At 39.8% G+C, this 20,018-nt stretch overlaps 2 protein-coding genes across 2 annotated transcripts; one reads left to right on the forward strand and one right to left on the reverse strand.

Moving 5' to 3' along the window:
* Window positions 1–2,497: 2,497 nt before the first annotated feature.
* On the forward strand, window positions 2,498–6,623 carry LOC103433283 (uncharacterized). Its single transcript, XM_070820547.1, has 8 exons — window positions 2,498–2,826; window positions 3,556–4,044; window positions 4,785–4,950; window positions 5,128–5,425; window positions 5,552–5,624; window positions 5,694–5,784; window positions 5,911–5,990; window positions 6,166–6,623. The coding sequence occupies exons 1-8, from the start codon at window positions 2,749–2,751 to the stop codon at window positions 6,394–6,396; spliced, it is 1,506 nt and encodes a 501-aa protein (XP_070676648.1). The 5' UTR covers window positions 2,498–2,748; the 3' UTR covers window positions 6,397–6,623.
* Window positions 6,624–6,689: 66 nt separating this feature from the next.
* On the reverse strand, window positions 6,690–18,157 carry LOC103433300 (probable catabolite repression protein creC). The gene is made up of 11 exons (XM_029101090.2): window positions 17,514–18,157; window positions 16,723–17,037; window positions 16,524–16,632; window positions 16,335–16,428; window positions 9,187–9,274; window positions 9,000–9,083; window positions 8,354–8,450; window positions 8,158–8,245; window positions 7,882–7,987; window positions 7,692–7,784; window positions 6,690–7,419 (listed from the first exon to the last, which is right to left on the reverse strand). The coding sequence occupies exons 1-11, from the start codon at window positions 17,679–17,681 to the stop codon at window positions 7,024–7,026; spliced, it is 1,638 nt and encodes a 545-aa protein (XP_028956923.1). The 5' UTR covers window positions 17,682–18,157; the 3' UTR covers window positions 6,690–7,023.
* Window positions 18,158–20,018: the final 1,861 nt, after the last annotated feature.

Consider the following 20,018-nt stretch of genomic DNA (forward strand, 5'->3'; position numbering starts at 1 on the left):
CCCCCCCGACGACCCACTCCCGTTAAATCCCCCTCCCCGACGAGATGGTTTTTTTTTTCTCCTTTTCTTTTCTGGGTTGCAGATACTGGGTGCGGAGGAGGAGGTGGAGGATGGGTGCACGGTGGGTTTGGGGAAGACGAGAGGGAGGAGAAAGGGGTGGGTTGCAGGGAAGATGAAGATGGGGGGTTTTTTTTCTCTCTTTTTTCTTTCTGGGTTGCAGGTTGGGCTCGGGTGGGGGTGGGGGAGATAGGAAGATGGGTGTGCGAAGGAGGTGGAGGATGGGTGTGAGTGGTTTTGGATTTGGGTTACAGGGAGGGAGGACGATTGGGAAGATGAAGGAGATGGGGTTTCGGCGGGGTATAGGTTGGGGGAATATGAGAGTGGGGAAGAAGAAAGTTGAGGGTTTTTTTTTTTAATTTTTTTTAATAGGGTTATATTATAATATTTTTAATGTATAAATATTTTTTTTTTACCACGTGGCAGCCACATCAGCACAAATGTGGTAGCCACGTCAGCATTTAACAGAGTAGTGGATGGGAAATCTAACGGAGGTGTTATTTTGAAATAAAATGGTACTTGATGTATGAAAGTGAAATGTTTTAAAGTTATTGTATGAGGTTGTATTAGACCTCAAACCTGAGGGGCTATTATGTAATTTACCCTAAAACATGATATAAGTAACTGAACAATATGGTATTCAATGTTACCTCACAAACAATCTAAATCAATATATATCTTATTGATGATGAACTAATCTAATATAAAATGTTCTAAGTTTAAATTTCATAGACAACAATTACGAACAATAATTGTTTAGAAAGCAATTCGTCCTAGACCTAGATCTAACGGTGTTGTAGGAGTCGCCCATTAGCATATCTATTGTTGGTCATATTATAGAAGATGCAAAAACTTTGTTGTTGGGGTCATTGAAGTTAATTCTACTTATGTTCGTCATCAAGGCGACGTGTTGCCTACCGCCTTACTCACTTTATAATGTATATTGTCAATGTCGGTACTTCGACTTCAAGTATTTTTTCATTTAATTTCGGAGGCTTTATTTGAGAATGCAATTGTTAATTTGTTGGTTAGATATTGGAGGAGCATCGGGGGGGCATTTTATCAAGAGTTTCGTTCCTTCCAAGCCAAGCAGGGGGTTAAATAGCTTTTTTTTTTTTTTTTTTGGGGGGGGGTGTTGAACTCGCACCAGTGTGCATACATTATTGCTTTTCGTAAAGCATTATCTGCTTAAATTACCAAAATTGGAATCTCTTCGAGTTTGAACGATCTTGAGCACACTTGTATTAAATTAAAGAAGCTTTACTTAGTCATGCAACATCGTTCTATCCATAAATAATGCGACGTCGGTTACAAAAGTTAGTTTTAAAGTGATAGTCTAATAACATAATACATTATCATTTTACACAATGATCTGATAATATTCTTCTTCACTTGTAAGTGAAAAGTCTTAAATTCAATTCTTTTAAAAGGAAAATTCGAACCAATTATTATGGTTGACACAACTTAAAGCCCCCCACTAAAATTAAGGAAGGAACGAGTGCATAATAATTTCTTAATTTTTACTTAAAGATCATCTTTACAAACATTTATTAGAATCAAACATCGTTTAGTCATTTATAATATAAAACAAAATAACAATATAAATATTTATAAAACAAAATAACAATATAAATATTAAGTAACATAATTATGATAAACCTTTCATTTATATGGATACTATTCGCAATGATGAGATATATATCCATTTGGAAAAATTAGGTTCTCATCCCTATTTTCTCTACTTCATTGATTAAAACCTTATTCATTTTTAATTTTTTATCAACGTCCTTTGATTTTAATAAACGCCATTAATTATTTCAATAATAAAATATTTTTTATTTCTAAATATATTCATTTAGTGTTAGAAACGTTACATTTGTTATATTTATATTCATGGCTAAATTTTGATCATATATTTTTATTTTTTAGTTTGTACCCATTTTTAATTTGCAACCATTTTTTAATTTGTATCAATTTTCTTTTCAGTTTTAATTTGTACTAATATATTAATTCCTTTTTTTGCCCATATTTTTTAAACTTTTATTTGTATTTGTATCCATATTTTTTTATTTATTTGTACCCATTTTAAATTTTGCTAAATGTACCCATGCTAATTATACGTATTTATTTTATCTTTTAAAATATATCAATAGTTAATTTTTAAAATATGTTAATAATTATGTGGGTACATAATTTTTTTGAAGAACAATATTACTCTAAAATTAATTTTTAAGTATTTATTATATTTAAAAATATTATTTGAATTTGTTTAAATTTCATAATTTGTGGGACATTAAATGCATGAATTAAATATCTTAAATAAGACTAAGAACCTCGATCAAAATATTTAAATAAACAAAATTTTAGTCTAACAATTAATTAGAGACCGCAACCAAAATGAACCTTTCTATTTCCTAACGGAATGCAAAGGATTATCCAACTTTGTCACCGCAAACTTGCGAAGCCCAAAACATGCCAAAACGCTAAAACCCTTTTAATACTTGACGACGCCGAACGATCCTTCCCATCCCCCTCCCTTGCAGTAACTGCGGGCCCTTGAATTGCTTGAGACTCAGTCTGAGGAGAGAGACTCTCAGCTGCCTCTCTCTCTGCTTTTTTCAGCTCCTCTGCCCCTTCCCTCCAGTGGGTTTTAGTGTTTTTTGCAGAACCTATAGCAGTAGCCTTTGAGCTATGGCGACTGAAGATGAAAGCATCGTTAAAAATGGTGGCAACATTTTCACCAACGAAGCTGAGCCTTCAGCCCACATGGTACCCCATTTTTTATTGAAAATTCTTTGGTGGATTGTTCTTATATATTTGTTTCCTGCTTTCCGTTTTCCTCACTTGTTGCTTCAATCCGTTTAAGATTTTATCAGACGTTTGTTTGTGAATTGTGAAATTTCTAAGTTCGTATTAGTTTTCTTCCTTAATTTCTTGTTCTCTTTTACTTAAACTGGGTTAATGCATGATTAAACTGCCGATTATTATACTTTCAATCTTAAGTTGCTATCTGTATAACTATGAAATTCAAGTTGTAAGCATCCAAATCCTTTTAGAACTAGTCAGGCTTTACACTGTTATTGTTTTCGTGTTATATTTCTGTGTGTTTTTCTTAATTTTTTGGGTAAAAAGAACTTGCCTTTCTGTTTGTTTTCAAAATTCTGTGTTTTCATGATGTTCTTAACGAGGAACAATTCATATGATTTTGCTCTATTGTAATTTTGGTCTTATACACACACACACACACACATACATACACACACTGTGTGTGTGTGTGTGTGTGTGCGCCAGTTCTTTCCTCAATCTGACATCCATGCCAGAGAAAATATATTGACTCGTGCGAGTTCTTGGCTATTCATTTCTCATCTTGTTGTGCATCATAGACGTGATTGTCTGAGATTGTTGTATAACTAGTAGTTGATCAGGTAAAGATGTTGTGTTTGTAGAATGCGTATTTTTCTGATCCTGAATGATCTTTCTTTTGTTCTTCTCTCACAGGGTGGAGATTCCACTGAGATAATTGAAGAAGCTCCTCCTGACCATCCATGGAGACGACAGAACCTCGTGTTACAGATACCTCCAAGAACTCTTGAGGATGCCAAAGAAGATTTTGTGAGCATAAACATGCCCCCAACACCGAGTCCCACTCCCAAAAGAGTAAACTTCTCCCCATTACCCAGCCCCATTGTAGCCAAAATCAGTGGTTCCCCAGGTCCCTCATCATCAAAAACTAAATCAACCACAAAAAGAAGCCTCCTTCCAAAACTTAGTTTCAAAAATCGGAACACTACTTCGGAGATTCAGAAGGCTGCTGCTCTAGCACTAGGAGGCTTACCTGCAGGGACACGTGAAAAGCCTACAATTCCAAGGACCTGGTCCTTTACAAAGCTTTTAACTCCCAGGACGAAAAATACATCATCCTTGCCTGTAACTCCAATTGCTCACTCAAATCCAGAGTCTATGCATGGCAGGAACACAACTGATCTGGTGAGTACTGTTTTGTTGAGAAGAATTCAAGTTGACCATAATTTACGGAAATTTTATAATAACAAAGAATCTTAAATAGAATTTGAAGTCTCATGCTTTTCATATGTATAAATTTATTGAATCTGTGTAAGTTTTCCTATATTTTGGCAATTCTGCTTGCTTGCTAATCTTCGACAGTTTTCTGTTACAAGAAAACTAAGGTATGTTTATAGTCGGTTTCCTCAACATCGTATGTTCTAGTGGCGGTGCACCGCCCTTGTGATGGGTTCCCTGAAATTTCCCCCTTAATTTCTTGTACTGCTTCCACTGAAAATATCAATGGGACCAAAAGACAACCTTTTCGCCTTCTCTTGATGACTTAGAGAAATGAAGTGGGTGTAATCACAATCGATTAGCAGCTTAAGTTGTCCATTGGTGCACCACACAGAATTTTTTTAAGCGGAGGCTAAACATTGGTTCCTATTCTTTCCTCTATCAAGTTGAGTTCCTACAGTGGGTTGCAATGCCGTTTCATTTTATGATGTTCCCAAATTTTGTTCCTTTTAAAATTACTTCCATAAGGTGCTTTTCTTAGAACTTTCATCAGATCAGCGCTTTAAGCCTTGAGCTCTGCATCCGGAGATGGCATCTGAGTGCGTCTACTTGTTGCACACATTTTATAAGGAACAAGTATTTCTAGCATAGTTATTTTGTCTCAATTAACCCTCACAGATATGTTTACATGATTCTCTACTTTGCAGAAAGCAGAGGCCCAACGACCTATTCACCGTTCACATTCAGTCCCTGCGATTAATAAAGATGGAAGCATATATGTAGGCAGTGTCATTCGTGTAATTCCAACCACACCACGAGTGGCTGAAAGGACTGTCACGACAACATCAAGCACATCCCCTGTAAATGACACTGGTAAGTCCTTCTAATTGTCTCTGTCCATATCGACAAAAACCATTCCTATTCCTTTACAAATGCACCTGAGTGCCATGATATACCAATTGTCCGTGTTTTCAGATTGTAGCTACCTTTGATCCTGCTTTTGTAACTTGTGATAACCAACCTATGCCTTATCTTAGTCTTGCGGTTCAGGTGGAAGCGTTGATGGTGGTGAAGATATTGCTGAAGAAGAAGCTGTTTGTCGAATTTGCTTAGTTGAGCTGGGTGAAGACGCTGACACCCTCAAGATGGAATGCAGCTGTAAAGGCGACCTTGCTCTTGCCCACCAAGAATGTGCTGTAAAATGGTTCAGCATTAAAGGTAATAAAAAATGTGATGTGTGTGGAGAAGAGGTTCAGAACCTACCGGTCACCCTTCTACGAATTCAAAATTCTCAGGCCGTTAATTTTCGAGCAAGTAGAGCACAGCAGGCTGAGGCTACTCAATATAGGCAAGTGAAAATTTTCAACTGTTGTAATGCTCGGGAAGCGGAAATTTCTGCACTTTCTGTGTCTTTATTGTGTTCGATACCACCTCCTAGGATGGTATAACTAATAATGCATGCAAATTTTGTCAGGGTTTGGCAGGATGTTCCCATCCTTGTCATAGTCAGCATGCTTGCTTACTTCTGTTTTCTTGAGCAACTTCTGGTAAGTCATTCAACTTCGTTATGCTTTTCTTTCTTAGCCTTTCAAATTCTAATTAAATCACATGGACAGGTGGGGAAAATGGGATCTGGTGCAATTGCTCTTTCTCTTCCTTTTTCCTGCATTTTGGGTCTTCTGGCATCCATGACATCGACCACGATGGGTAAGCTAACTTTGAAATACTGTCATGCAATAGTTTGCGTTGCATGGATTCAGTGATTTTCCTTCCAGTATAAAAAATAGAATTCAATGATCGTTCTGTTTTACTGACTGAGAAATTTGTGCTCAGTGAGAAGAAGATATGTCTGGATTTATGCAACTATTCAGTTTGTACTGGTGGTTCTCGCGGCACATCTACTTTATTCATTGGTAAGAGTTACTCCTGTGATCAAGTAGCGGGTAGGATTTTTCAAAGTTTTGGCTACAAATGCCTAGAACAAAAAAATGCTGATCAAAATAGCGAGGGACGTGCAAATGCACTTCTTGAATATGCGCGTTCACCTTATTGGTAACAATGTCTTAAATTTTCTTGTTCGGTCCACAGATTCACATGCAGGCAGTTCTGGCTCTTCTCCTCGCCACCTTTTCAGGATTTGGAGTTACAATGTGTGGAAGTTCTTTTATTGTCGAGGCTTTGGGATGGAGGGAAAGATGGCGTTCTCAGCAGTCAAATCAACAGCGTGGTTCTCAGGAGGTGGCGCAGCCGAATCAATCACCCCAGAATACACAACATACACAGACGAATCCCCAACAGCGGGAAACTGAACTCGAATGAGCAGAAGTTACTCATGGCAGCTGACTTCTCTACCTTAGCATGCACGAATGCCACCGCGGCGTACTAAAGGAAAGTCTGGCTGTAAACTGCTACGAAATATAGCACATGTTAAGCGTTGTACATAAACTATTTGTACATATAGGTTGGCCTTGAGAGCCACATTGTTCGGCTCATCCTTCGTTATGATTTCGCGAAAAATGATCAGAACTTCCTCTGTTCTTCGTAGACGTTAAGACTGCATTACGTGCTGAAAAGTAGATTATTGTTCCGTTGCACTGATGAGATGAAACATATTTCAAGGGAGCAAACATCGTATTATTCGTGTAGGTCAGCAAATATATTCTAGCTAAAAGCCGTTTCGTAATTACAAATGGGGGTTTTCTCCCTCCCAACCTCTTGCTGCCTTCAATGACATTTTTGTCTGTACAATTGAAACAGTTGGTTGCATCGCAATGCCAATCAGATTATGCTCACGAAAGTGCTTTTTTTTTGTCTGCAAAACCAACTAGACAACAAGAGAAAAATTGCTACACAGGCAGATAGGTAGAAACTGTAACTCGATGGGAAAAATCATCGAAAAAAGAAAAAAAAGAGAAACTTGCGTTGCTTTGTCTGACGACAGTCTGGTCATTGCTTGTAACTCGAACTGCCAACCTTGACTGAGGACAAAGGCTTTTCCTTCGAGCTGGTACTTAATTCGGACGAGTTGTTTGATTGGGTTTCTGAAACCCCAGGTCTCACCCAAACTTTTATATGCCCCTCTCGGCAGACAGTAAGAACGGATTCTTGGGTAAACATCACGCCAGAGAGGGGTTCAGTGTGTACCCGGTGAGCAACCAGCGGTGATATTTTTGGAACATCTCGCAAGCTTGGAGCAGGCTGCAGAGTACCTACTGGAAGTGCATTGTCCCAATGAGATGACTGGCTTCCAGCACTATATGTGGGGGACCCGCCAGGAGGACATCGCCGCAATGGCACAACAATCTCATCCATTTCCAGGTCCCACAGAAGCAACTGTGTGTCCTGCACTCAAACGAAAAGTGTAAGCTGAAAAACTAACAAGATTAATCAAAGATCATCAATTCTCACAAATTCATTTTCAGCTCGGACTATCTTTCTTTTCTAATAAACTTAAGCCTTGTATTTTGAGTTTTAGGACGATGAGAAACGCAGTGACCAATAAAAGTTTACAGAAAAGGATTACAACTAATCAAACTGCGGCATTTTTTTACATGAGATATCTGATTATGTAAATACACAAATTTTGACACATCCAACAATTATTTTTCTGATACCTGACCGACGGAGCCAAACCGGTACATGACAGTCTCCCCCATACCATCTGAATTTGGTGACGACCAATACGAATCAAATGCCACTCCACTAACCTGCCAACATCATCCAGTAAGAACTTAGTAAACAAGTCACAATCGGGTAATATAAGCGCAATGCTATTAAAAATAAATAAAAAATAAAAACACTAACCCAAGAGTTGTGCCCCTCTCCCCATGCTACAACTTTCCGATCTTCCATGCTCCAAACTTGAACTAGATCATCTTCACCTCCTGTCAGTATGTATTTTCCATCCATGCTGTTCCAATTTCAATCAATCATACTATCCTCTCAAAAGTATAATAATATCTTTATGCAAAAAAGGCCAAATAAAAAAGAAGTTCAAAATTCACTGGTCATTTACAAGATCGGAACAATATTATAAAAACTAGCTGCAAGCTTCAATAGAAAACCAGTGAAGATGCACACCTCCAAGCGCAACATAAAAGGGCCCCATAGTAACTTTTGCCACCACATATAAGTTGCTCTTTTGAGTAGTCAAAAACACGTAGATAACCTGCATTCAGTAATTAAATTTAGCTCATATTTAACCTAATGCATAAAAGGATCCTTGAACAGGGAAAAAAAAAAGAGCAATTGCACAGTGCAAACAATGACATTATACCATCTCTTCCAACAGTCGCTAAATAGGACCCATCAGTCGAGAAAGCAATACCATTTACTGAACCTTGGCAGATATGCCATCTGGCAATTGGGTTACTCTGCACACACATAACAGGAAGTCAACAGCAAAATGGTAGTTGGAGAAGGAAATAGAAATTCCGCTTTTCAGATATAAATTTCCCCCTTATAACTATCTGACATTTATCAGTCATATGTTGATGCAATGCAGCCTTCGGTAAGTAACCACAATGATATTCCAGTATAATGGACATGAACCTGTAGGATCTCACACAGAACTTAATTAACTGATAAATTTTGTTTGGACAACTTAACATTTGAGAACATTGTAGGTTAAAATAGCCTAGCAAATGAAGACCGAGTTTCACAAGTCTCAAACAGTGCCTGTAGTAGACTAGGAATCTATACTGTCGATTAATAACCAAAATACAGCACCCAAAAAAATTTATATCTCAGAATATGATACAAAATTTGTTATCAAAAGGTCAACATAGCGTCTATTAACTGTCAGCAGTCTTAAATTCACCATGTTGACATAGCAGCTGCATGTTGAGCCTTATCTAAATTATATAAAAACTTGCACAGCCACTTTTAGAAGAAATAGGAACATGGGGAACACAACTTAATACCTTATTGTAACGTGCATGCGAAACTGAAAATTGAGCTGGATCTTTGATAACAGGGAATGAGGAATCGCCTGCCCCATCTTTGCTCTAGAAAGAAATAAAGATAAATAACAATCAAATCAAATTACCTAATATACATGGAACAAAAGTAAAGTTAGCAAAAAGCATTTTCCAAATAATAGAGGCTTGCCTTTTCATATACATACAGATTCCCATCGGCATGAGCAACAACAAAAGCACCGTCACCACCAGGAACCCATGCAATACTAGTACAACGGCTGTTGAAAACAGGTATTAATCAAGCTACTCCACAAAAGCATCCAAAAAAAGTCAAGGAGTCACAATGCTCTCAAATGATACCCATTGAGGAAATGACACAACAACAACAACAACAACAACAACAACAAAGCCTTTTCCCACTAAGTGGGGTCGGCTATATGAATCCTAGAACGCCATTGCGCTCGGTTTTGTATCATGTCCTCCGTTAGATCCAAGTACTCTAAGTCTTTTCTTAGAGTCTCTTCCAAAGTTTTCCTAGGTCTTCCTCTACCCCTTCGGCCCTGAACCTCTGTCCCGTAGTCACATCTTCGAACCGGAGCGTCAGTCGGCCTTCTTTGCACATGTCCAAATCACCGGAGCCGATTTTCTCTCATCTTTCCTACAATTTCGGCTACTCCTACTTTACCTCGGATATCCTCATTCCTAATCTTATCCTTTCTCGTGTGCCCACACATCCCACAAAGCATCCTCATCTCCGCTACACCCATTTTGTGTACGTGTTGATGCTTCACCGCCCAACATTCTGTGCCATACAACATCGCTGGCCTTATTGCCGTCCTATAAAATTTTCCCTTGAGCTTCAGTGGCCTACGACGGTCACACAACACGCCAGATGCACTCTTACACTTCATCCATCCAGCTCGTATTCTATGGTTGAGATCTCCATCTAATTCTCCGTTCTCTTGCAAGATAGATCCTAGGTAGCGAAAACGGTCGCTTTTTGTGATCTTCGCTAGATTGCTCCGGTCATTAGTGTGGATAAGTATATAAATGGATAGAGATAGGAAAACAAACACAAGATGTACGTGGTTCACCCAGATTGGCTACGTCCACAGAATAGAAGAGTTCTCATTAATTGTGAAGGGTTTACACAAGTACATGGGTTCAAGCTCTCCTTTAATGAGTACAAGTGAATGATTTAGTACAAATGACATTAGGAAATATTGTGGGAGAATGATCTCGTAATCACGAAACTTCTAAGTATCGGAGTGTGGTGTCGTCTTGACTTGCCTTATCTGTCTCATAGGTAGATGTGGCATCTTCTCTGGAAGTACTCTTCCTCCATCCAGGGGTGATATCTTTAACTGGTGGAGATGCACAAGGTAATGTATCAATTTCACTTGAAGCTTACTTGTAGTTTCAAGCTTGGTCAAGCGCGATACAAACCATGTAGTAGGAGTCCCCCAAGTCGCCGAGCTAGGGGGTCTGCTGAAAGAGGTGACAGACAAGGTAAGCAATCAGAGCTCCGACTGATTGTTCACCTTCTCCCCATCTTGCAGCAGCATGAAGGATAAAGAGAAGAAAAATGAAAAGAGATGATATGAGATACTTTTGCTTTTGAAGAAGTAACTTTCCACAGGCTTATTCTTGAACTGAGCTGGAGGGTTTTCTGGTTTCCTCCAGAGTATAAGGCCGACTGAAGAATTTGAGGGTCAAAACAAGTCCATCAAATCTAGAGTACGTTCCAACCTGCTGATATGGGATACTTTTGCTTTTGACAGAGTAATGGATGTATCGGCACGTGTGCTGTTACGCTTGTCTCCACATGCTTCCTTGTATCCTTCGCACTTGCCCTATCTGTTCCTCAAGCAGATGCAGAAATCTTCCCTGGAAACATAAGATGTTGAAGATGAGTACTCGAGAGCAATGTCAGGTAAGTAATCAGGTAAGGGGTTCCAGGCAGTCAGTTCCTGGCTGGAAGCTTGATTCCAAGTGCTGACTGATTGCTCTCTTTCTCCTTGTCTTGCAGGTAAAAACAAGGCCAAAGGAAAAGACAGGGAAAAAGCATGATATGGGATACTCTTGCTTTTAACCCTGATGATATGAGATATTCTTGCTCTAGTATAGCTTGTTTGCAGAGGTATTATCGGGGGAAAAGAAAGCTGAATATTTCGAAAGGCTTCGTTGGGAGTGCCTTCTCAGATATGATGAAGGGTTGAGCATTTTTGCAGGTCTGCCTGTCCGTTGGGGATGGAGGTCGACATATATAGGAGTCTCCCTAACAACAAGTAGTAATGCTATTCATTTACCCTGCTTGGTCATAGCACGGTAGTGGGAGCTGCCAGTTTCACATGTTTTAACTCAGTCAGAGCACTTTGAAAAAGTGGTCTGTGGTATCTGGCTCTCGAGATTCGGAGAACGATGCCTCTTCGATTTTTGAGAAAGCAATCATGCTGGGGGTCTGGCTCTCGAGATTCGGAGAGTAGTGTCTCTTCGATTTTTGAGGAAGTAATCATGTTGGGAGTCTGGCTCTCGAGATTCGGAGGGCGGTGCCTCTTCGATTTTGGAGCAAGCAATCCTGTTGGGAGTGTTGTCTCGAATGTGAGTAAAGGTTGGGCATGTTTGCTAGTCTACCTTGCCCCGAAGCACAAAGGTTGACACACAGGGACTTTCCAATTATCTAGCAATGGTACTGTTCCTTTACCCTATCTTCGCTTTTGAGAAAGTAGTCATGTTGGGAGTCTGGCTCTCGAGATTCGGAGGACGGTGCTTCTTCGATTTTGGAGCAAGTAATCTTGTTGGGAGTGTTTTCTCGAATGTGAGTAAAGGTTGGGCATGTTTGCTAGTCTACCTTGCCACGAAGCACAGAGGTTGACACACAGGAACTTTCCAATTATCCAGCAATGGTACTGTTCCGTTACCCTTGTGGGTAATAATATGGTAGCTAGACCTTCAAAATTTATGTGTCTAAACTTTGTTAGTGCTGTTTCTTTGCTATTCTTTTACCTTTCTTGGTCAGAGCGATGTAGTGGGAGCTGCAAGCTTCACGTGCTCAACTTTGGCAGAGAACTTTGGCAAAGTTATCTGTGGTACCCATGAGCTATTGTTGCGTGTGGGAAGTGGGTGATTGAACAGTAAGATTCATGTGCTTTCTACTTCACCAGAAGTCTTCGACAGAATGCCCATAATTTCTGCAAAGCTGAGTGTGTGTGTGACAGGTGCTGACAAGGCTAGAATAGTAGGTGCCTCTTTGATTTCTGAGATCGGCCCTCGTGGTCTCTGAGCAGCCCAGCTTTTGAGAAAGCGAGCGCCTCTTCGATTGATTCGGAGAACGATGCCTCATCGATTTTTGAGAAAGCAATCATGCTGGGGGTCTGGCTCTCGAAGATTCGGGGAGCAGTGTCTCTTCGATTTTTGAGAAAGTAATCATGTTGGGAGTCTGGCTCTCGAGATTCGGAGGGCGGTGCCTCTTCAATTTTGGAGCAAGCAATCTTGTTGGGAGTGTTTTCTCGAATGTGACTAAAGGTTGGGCATGTTTGCTAGTCTACCTTGCCACGAAGCACAGAGGTTGACACACAGGGACTTTCCAATTATCCAGCAATGGTACTGTTCCTTTACCCTCTCTTCGATTTTTAAGAAAGTAGTCATGTTGGGAGTCTGGCTCTCGAGATTCGGAGGACGGTGCCTCTTCGATTTTGGAGCAAGCAATCTTATTGGGAGTGTTTTCTCGAATGTGAGTAAAGGTTGGACATGTTTGCTAGTCTACCTTGCCACGAAGCACAGAGGTTGACACACAGGGACTTTCCAATTATCCAGCAGTGGTACTGTTCCTTTACCCTTGTGGGTAATAATATGGTAGCTAGACCTTCAAAATTTATGGGTCTAAACTTTGTTAGTGCTGTTTCTTTGCTATTCTTTTACCCTTCTTGGTCAGAGCGATGTAGTGGGAGCTTCAAGCTTCACGTGCTCAACTTTGGCAGAGAACTTTGGCAAAGTTATCTGTGGTACCCATGAGCTATTGTTGCGTGTGGGAAGTGGGTGATTGAAAAGTAAGATTCATGTGTTTTCTACTTCCCCAGAAGTCTTCGACAGAATGTCCATAATTTCCGCAAAGCTGAGTGTGCGTGTGACAGGTGCTGACAAGGCTGGAAAAGTAGGTGCCTCTTCGATTTCTGAGATCGGCCCTCGTGGTCTCTGGGGAGCCCAGCTTTTGAGAAAGCGAGCGCCTCGTCGATTTCTGAGATCGGCCTTCGTGGTCTTTGAGCAGCCCAACTTTTGAGAAAGCAAACGCCTCTTCGATTTCTGAGATCAACCCTCGTGATCTCTAAGCAGCCCAGCTTTTGAGAAAGCAAACGCCTCTTCGATTTCTGAGCAGGCGCCTCTTCGATTTCTGAAGCTCCGTCGAGTGCAGATTTTTATAGGGGCTGGCATTAAGTTCCAAAGCACACTTGAATCTCCACTAGTAGAAGCTTCATTCTTGCACTTCTAAGATCTTGATTTGTCCGACCTCTTCTCTCTTCAACACCTTTGAAAATGTCTGGCCCCTCCGACCGTCGTTTTGACTTGAACCTTGTTGAAGAGGCAGCCCCGCCTTCTCCAGACAACATATGGCGCCCATCATTCGTCTCCCCTACTGGTCCTCTTACCGTTGGGGATTCCGTGATGAAGAATGATATGACCGCTGCGGTGGTGGCCAAGAACCTTCTCACTCCCAAAGATAACAGACTACTTTCCAAACGGTCTGATGAGTTAGCTGTTAAGGATTCGCTGGCTCTCACTGTTCAGTGTGCAGGTTCTGTGTCTAATATGGCCCAACGCCTATTTGCTCGAACCCGCCAAGTTGAATCATTGGCGGCTGAAGTGATGAGTCTCAAACAGGAGATTAGAGGGCTCAAACATGAGAATAAACAGTTGCACCGGCTCGCACATGACTATGCTACAAACATGAAGAGGAAGCTTGACCAGATGAAGGAAACTGATGGTCAGGTTTTACTTGATCATCAGAGATTTGTGGGTTTGTTCCAAAGGCATTTATTGCCTTCGTCTTCTGGGGCTGTACCACGTAATGAAGCTCCGAATGATCAACCTCTGATGCCTCCTCCTTCTAGGGTTCTGTCCAGTACTGAGGCTCCAAATGATCCCCCTCCGGTGCCTTCTCTTTCTGGGACTCTACCGACTGCTGAGACTTCTCCTAAGCAACCTTTGTGAAGGCTCCCTCTTGTGTGTTTATTTTGACTCATGTATATGTACATATTTGTAGCTTATCGGGGATATCAATAAATAAGTTTTCCTTCATTTCAACGTATTGTGTTAAATACACCAAAGCCTTCTTCGCTAAGTTCTTTGAATTTTCTTTTGTTGAAGCTTGTATGTTGAAGCTTTCTGAGTAGAGCATGTAGGTTGGGGTAGTGTTCCCTTAATTTCCCGAGTGAGGAAAACTTCTCGGTTGGAGACTTGGAAAATCCAAGTCACTGAGTGGGATCGGCTATATGAATCTTAGAACGCCATTGTGCTCGATCCTGAGTCATGTCCTTCGTTAGATCCAAGTACTCTAAGTCTTTTCTTAGAGTCTCTTCCAAAGTTTTCCTAGGTCTTCCTCTACCCCTTCGGCCCTGAACCTCTGTCCCATAGTCGCATCTTCTAATCGGAGCGTCAGTAGGCCTTCTTTGCACATGTCCAAACCACCGTAACCGATTTTCTCTCATCTTTCCTTCAATTTCGGCTACTCCTACTTTACCCCGGATATCCTCATTCCTAATCTTATCCTTTCTCGTGTGCCCACACATCCAACGAAGCATCCTCATCTCCGCTACACCCATTTTGTGTACGTGTTGATGTTTCACCGCCCAACATTCTGTGCCATACAGCATCGCCGGCCTTATTGCCGTCCTATAAAATTTTCCCTTGAGCTTCAGTGGCATACGGCGGTCACACAACACGCCGGATGCACTCTTCCACTTCATCCATCCAGCTTGTATTCTGTGGTTGAGATCTCCATCTAATTCTCCGTTCTTTTGCAAGATAGATCCTAGGTAACGAAAACGGTCGCTCTTTGGTATTTCTTGATCTCCGATCCTCACCCCTAACTCGTTTTGGCCTCCATTTGCACTGAACTTGCACTCCATATATTCTGTCTTTGATCGGCTTAGGCGAAGACCTTTAGATTCCAACACTTCTCTCCAAAGGTTAAGCTTTGCATTTACCCCTTCCTGAGTTTCATCTATCAACACTATATCGTCTGCGAAAAGCATACACCAAGGAATATCATCTTGAATATGTCCTGTTAACTCATCCATTACCAACGCAAAAAGGTAAGGACTTAAGGATGAGCCTTGATGTAATCCTACAGTTATGGGAAAGCTTTCGGTTTGTCCTTCATGAGTTCTTACGGCAGTCTTTGCTCCTTCATACATATCCTTTATAGCTTGGATATATGCTACTCGTACTCCTTTCTTCTCTAAAATCCTCCAAAGAATGTCTCTTGAGACCCTATCATACGCTTTTTCCAAATCTATAAAGACCATGTGTAAATCCTTTTTCCCATCTCTATATCTTTCCATCAATCTTCGTAAGAGATAGATTGCCTCCATGGTTGAGCGCCCTGGCATGAACCCGAATTGGTTGTCCGAAACCCGTGTCTCTTGCCTCAATCTATGCTCAATGACTCTCTCCCAGATCAAATGCATAATAGTCCAAGTTACAAGGACTAAATTCATTAGTTCAGTTAGACCCAAATCATAGGATACAGGGATGTTAGCTAATATTTTATAAACGAAAGATCCAAAATTTACAATAAGGCATCAAAACGGCCTCAGCCAAGCATCTACTAAAACATTCTTAAAACCAAAAGATCCAGACTCCACATTGGACTACTGAAAATGGTTGGTGTGAGAGAACAAGAATCAGTCCTTGCAAGAGTGATGAAACAAGACAGTACGCACCAACTTGCAGCCATATGTAGAGAGAAAATTATACTGGTCAATGTGAAGCCTAAACCAGAAATAGACTAAGATCCACAGCCACTTAGAGTGTTCTTTCTTTTTCGATTGTTTAGCTACCTTCTAAACTCTACAGAAGCCAACTTAAAAATTCAAATATACCAACCTGTACTGCATCAATGAACAAATTGTAGAGTAGTTCTTCAGCTTATTCTAAGCCATTCAACATTACAGAAACAACCATTACTTTCGAACCTCCTATAAAGAATGCATTTAATGATTTAATCTACTTCTAGTTTCACACTGTCTTTGAAATATATAAGCTAAAAATGAGTAAAAATTTTACAGTTGTACTATATTCATCCAAATTATTAAAAATATGAGAGAATCCTATTCTTACCTGTTACTAACAGAGCCATCTTTGTTATAATGCTGAGCACCTACAAGCTTCTTTCCAACATCCTGCAATTGCTGTCTCAGTGACACTGAGTAGACTACAAAAATAAACATACAACCATTCAAAATATTTGAACTTCATACAAAATAAAATTAAAAGATTGTCATTTCAAATGCAAGCAAACATTTGTACCATCACCGCAACTCAACCCAATAATCAAATCATGACCATCCTTCGCGTCTTGATCAAATGCATGGCAGACAGGGTTTGAGTTACTGAAATGTATAGACTTTATTGGATCCTACATGCACAAGAAACCAATCATAAACCAATCCCAGCTCCTAATCTACAAAAGCAACTCCTAAACCTACAAAAGAAAATCCTAAAATACCTTGTCTTGAGAATTCAAATCACTGATGAAGATCGCATCCCCCACATTGAAGATCAAATAATTCCCTTTCCCATCAAAATTCGAAGTAGAAGTCGAAGTACTCGAACTGGAAGCCACCAAAGAACCAACTCTACTACTCGCACTGACACTCTTACCCCCTCCATTCCCTGCAACAAAGCTAAGCGCCCGGGTTCCATTACCACCACCCAACAACCTTGCTGCAGCCGAACGTACGCCACTTCCAGTGCTGAAGCTCGAAGATGGCGCAGTCGGGGTTGATGGAGCAGGTTTATCCTTAAGATTTGCTAATGTTGCCTGATAATCAACAACCCAGAAAGCTTTTAACTTACATATCACGAATCGGATATGAAGAAAATACTTGCAGAGTAATGAACTACAAACTATTTACAGGTATAAGTTAGTTGAATTCATCCAAAACTGCACTAAAAAAATTAAACTTAACGAAAATGTCAGAGTAGGATTAATTATTTCGAATACTGGGTCTTGAAGCACCTCATATTTCCAGCATTAACATTTCTTTCAACAATTAACCTCAAAAATTACACACTCCAAACAAATCCCAGAAAATTAAATTCCAATCTTCAATTTTCTAGCACATGGGTCATAAATATTGATAAAACCCCTAAACAATCGCCATTACCAAAAACAGAAAAGGCCACAGCTTTACGGAAAAAAAAAAAGAAAAAAAAAACCCCAAAAATTGCTACTCGAAAAAGAAAAATTCCCAATAAGGGCAACGAAAGAAATTAATGGCGGAAAATTCAGTGCACCTGAGTGACGGTTTTTCCATGGGCGTAGTGAAGGAGCCCCGAAGGATGCGTCTTCTCGTACTGAAGCTTATACTTTCCCTCAGGGGTTTTGAAATAGGTCTTGAGACCCGGCGACTGAGCGTTGCTAGACGACGCCGTTTGCATCATACCGTTGGCCGTACTGATCATGGTGTCGTCGTCGTCGATTAGAATATGCCTGGGAGCATACGATCATGACCCCTCCTAGGGTTTGAAATGCTTCAACTTTTTGGTTCTTCTGGGTTCGAAATCGATAGGAGAGACGTGGGTTTTGCTCTGTTTTTGCGTTATCGTGCTCTCGCGGGGGCTTCAATGGCTTCCGGATCAAATTGCTTGGACCGTCTGGTTTGCGGCTTTTTTTTTTTTACCTATTTGCGGCTTATGTGAAAAGTGTTTGTTGGTAAGTTTTCAAGGATGTAGATTTAACATTGTGCTACCAGTCAATGGAGTGAACGGCTAGGATCCGAGTATTTTTTGTTTTTTCGGAGGGTAATGTAACTTTGGATAGTGAGAGTTTGAAGAAGCAGCAAATAGGAGATTGGATTTGATGATTCAAACTGGGGAAAGAGGTTGGTTTTGTTCACTTTTGGGGGCTTTCCTTGATGCAAAAACAAAACTGGGACTTCAAACAATGTATTAAATTTGAAAGAGACTTAAACAATTTTCATTTGCACTTGAGATTCCAATTTCGAATCACATTTCTTTGATATATCTTGTAGAAGAGTAATGCTAGAGAAATCAAATTTTTTAAATCAAATGATATATCACCAATAAAAATACAAGCACGTTAATCGACATTTAATTAATAATTCAATCATTTACAACCACATCATTTAGTTTGCAAATTTGGTTTAAAAAATGTAGTCTACTCAGCATTACTCCTTGTAGAAAAAACAATTAATTCAACTCATAGTCATATCATAATACTAAAATTATGGGTATATTACACTTTATCACATCAGGTTTGTGGTCGATTTCAATTCTTTACAACATCTTTAAAACATTTCACTTTCATACCTCAAGTATTATTCTATTTCAATATAATACATCCGTTACATTTTTCATTCATTGATTCGTTAAGAGTTGACGTAGCTGCCAAATGTGTGCCACATGGCAAAAAAAATATTTTTTTAATTTTTTTTTTAAAAAAACCTAAAAAACGCATAACCCACCCCCACATCCTCTTAATCCCTCCCCACCCTTCTTCTCCCTCCTGAGCCTCCCAACCACCTCCATCTCCTCCACTCTCTTCACCCCCGATTTCGACTCCTCCCCCAAACCCTCCTTCAATTTCAAAAACGTCAAGCGGATTGCAGATCCCGACGATGGGATTGCAGGGCTCAGAGCGTGAACTTGTGACGATTGAGGTGCTATACAGAGTCCTCAAGGGTTGCACGACGTTTGTGATGTACGGGCTAACTGTGCCGTTGATGGTGAAGATGATTATGAAGATCTCGAAACGGGTGACAGAGTACATGGCGGAAGTGCTATTGTCGCTATGCTGGATGTCAAAGAAGAGCCAAAACGAGGCCGTGGGGACGAGGTTTTTGACACAGGTGAGGGAGATGAGGGTGAGAAGAAATAAGGGGTTAGATATGAGGGAGTAGACGAGTGTGGGGGAAAAGGTTCAGGGGATTTTGGATTTTTGGGAGAATAGGGTGCGTGGTGGGGAAGATGAAGGGATTTTGGGTTTTTTTTTATTCTTTTTAGAAGATTGAAGTTTATAAAAAATAAAAAATAAAAAATTTTGTCACGTGGCACACATTTGGCAGTCACATCAGCTCTTAACTTATCAATTGATGGAAAATGTAATAGATGTATTATATTGAAATAAAATAGTATTTGGGTATGAAAGTGAAATGTTTTAAAGATGTTGTAAGAAATTGAAATCGACCACAAACTTGAGGTGGTAAAGTATAATTTACTCTAAAATTATAGTTCTGAGCATCTTAGTATTTGAGTTTCTTATTTTATTAAAAAAACAGTTTGTAATCAGTTGTAGTTTTATCTTTAATTTAATCAATACAATGAAAAAGCCAACTTGTCCGCTTCTTAATCTTGAAAAAAATCACAACTTCAAAATGACGGCTTCTTAATAAAGAATTCGATGAGTAGAGGGCATTATTGACAAAAAATACAACGACTTGAAATATAATTTCTTTTGTCACTTAGTTCAGTGATATTTCTCTTTACATATAAGTAAGAGGTCTTAGGTAGCGAATTCGAACCATATTATTTTTAACTCATTGTAAAGCTTAACCCACTCTTCCACCCTTTTAATGTAGATTATATCACATGTTAAACAAAACAATTCTTTTTTAATAAGTAAGAATGTTAAACAAGAAATGCAAGTGTGACGGTTTCTTAAGAGAGTTTAATATTGTCACTCTATTTTGAAATTTACTTTAAGTTTACGCCACTTGTCGCAATTTTTCCAAAACTACGAATGAATTTTTCCGATGATTCTAGTATTATTTTATATTTAAT

The sequence above is a fragment of the Malus domestica genome, chromosome 04 (genome assembly GCF_042453785.1).
Source record: "Malus domestica chromosome 04, GDT2T_hap1".
Taxonomy (NCBI): Eukaryota; Viridiplantae; Streptophyta; class Magnoliopsida; order Rosales; family Rosaceae; genus Malus; species Malus domestica.

What these genes read in the sequence shown, in the direction of transcription:
- LOC103433283 (XM_070820547.1), top strand. Translation starts at nt 2,749, where the DNA reads ATGGCGACTGAAGATGAAAGCATCGTTAAAAATGGTGGCAACATTTTC. An exon ending in GCTGAGGCTACTCAATATAG is followed by an intron (nt 5,426 to 5,551) that starts GCAAGTGAAAAT and finishes AAATTTTGTCAG; the next exon opens with GGTTTGGCAGGATGTTCCCA. An exon ending in CATGACATCGACCACGATGG is followed by an intron (nt 5,785 to 5,910) that starts GTAAGCTAACTT and finishes ATTTGTGCTCAG; the next exon opens with TGAGAAGAAGATATGTCTGG.
- LOC103433300 (XM_029101090.2), bottom strand. Translation starts at nt 17,681, where the DNA reads ATGATCAGTACGGCCAACGGTATGATGCAAACGGCGTCGTCTAGCAAC. An exon ending in TGGGTTGAGTTGCGGTGATG is followed by an intron (nt 16,429 to 16,523) that starts GTACAAATGTTT and finishes TTATTTTTGTAG; the next exon opens with TCTACTCAGTGTCACTGAGA. An exon ending in AGCGACTGTTGGAAGAGATG is followed by an intron (nt 8,246 to 8,353) that starts GTATAATGTCAT and finishes TACTGAATGCAG; the next exon opens with GTTATCTACGTGTTTTTGAC.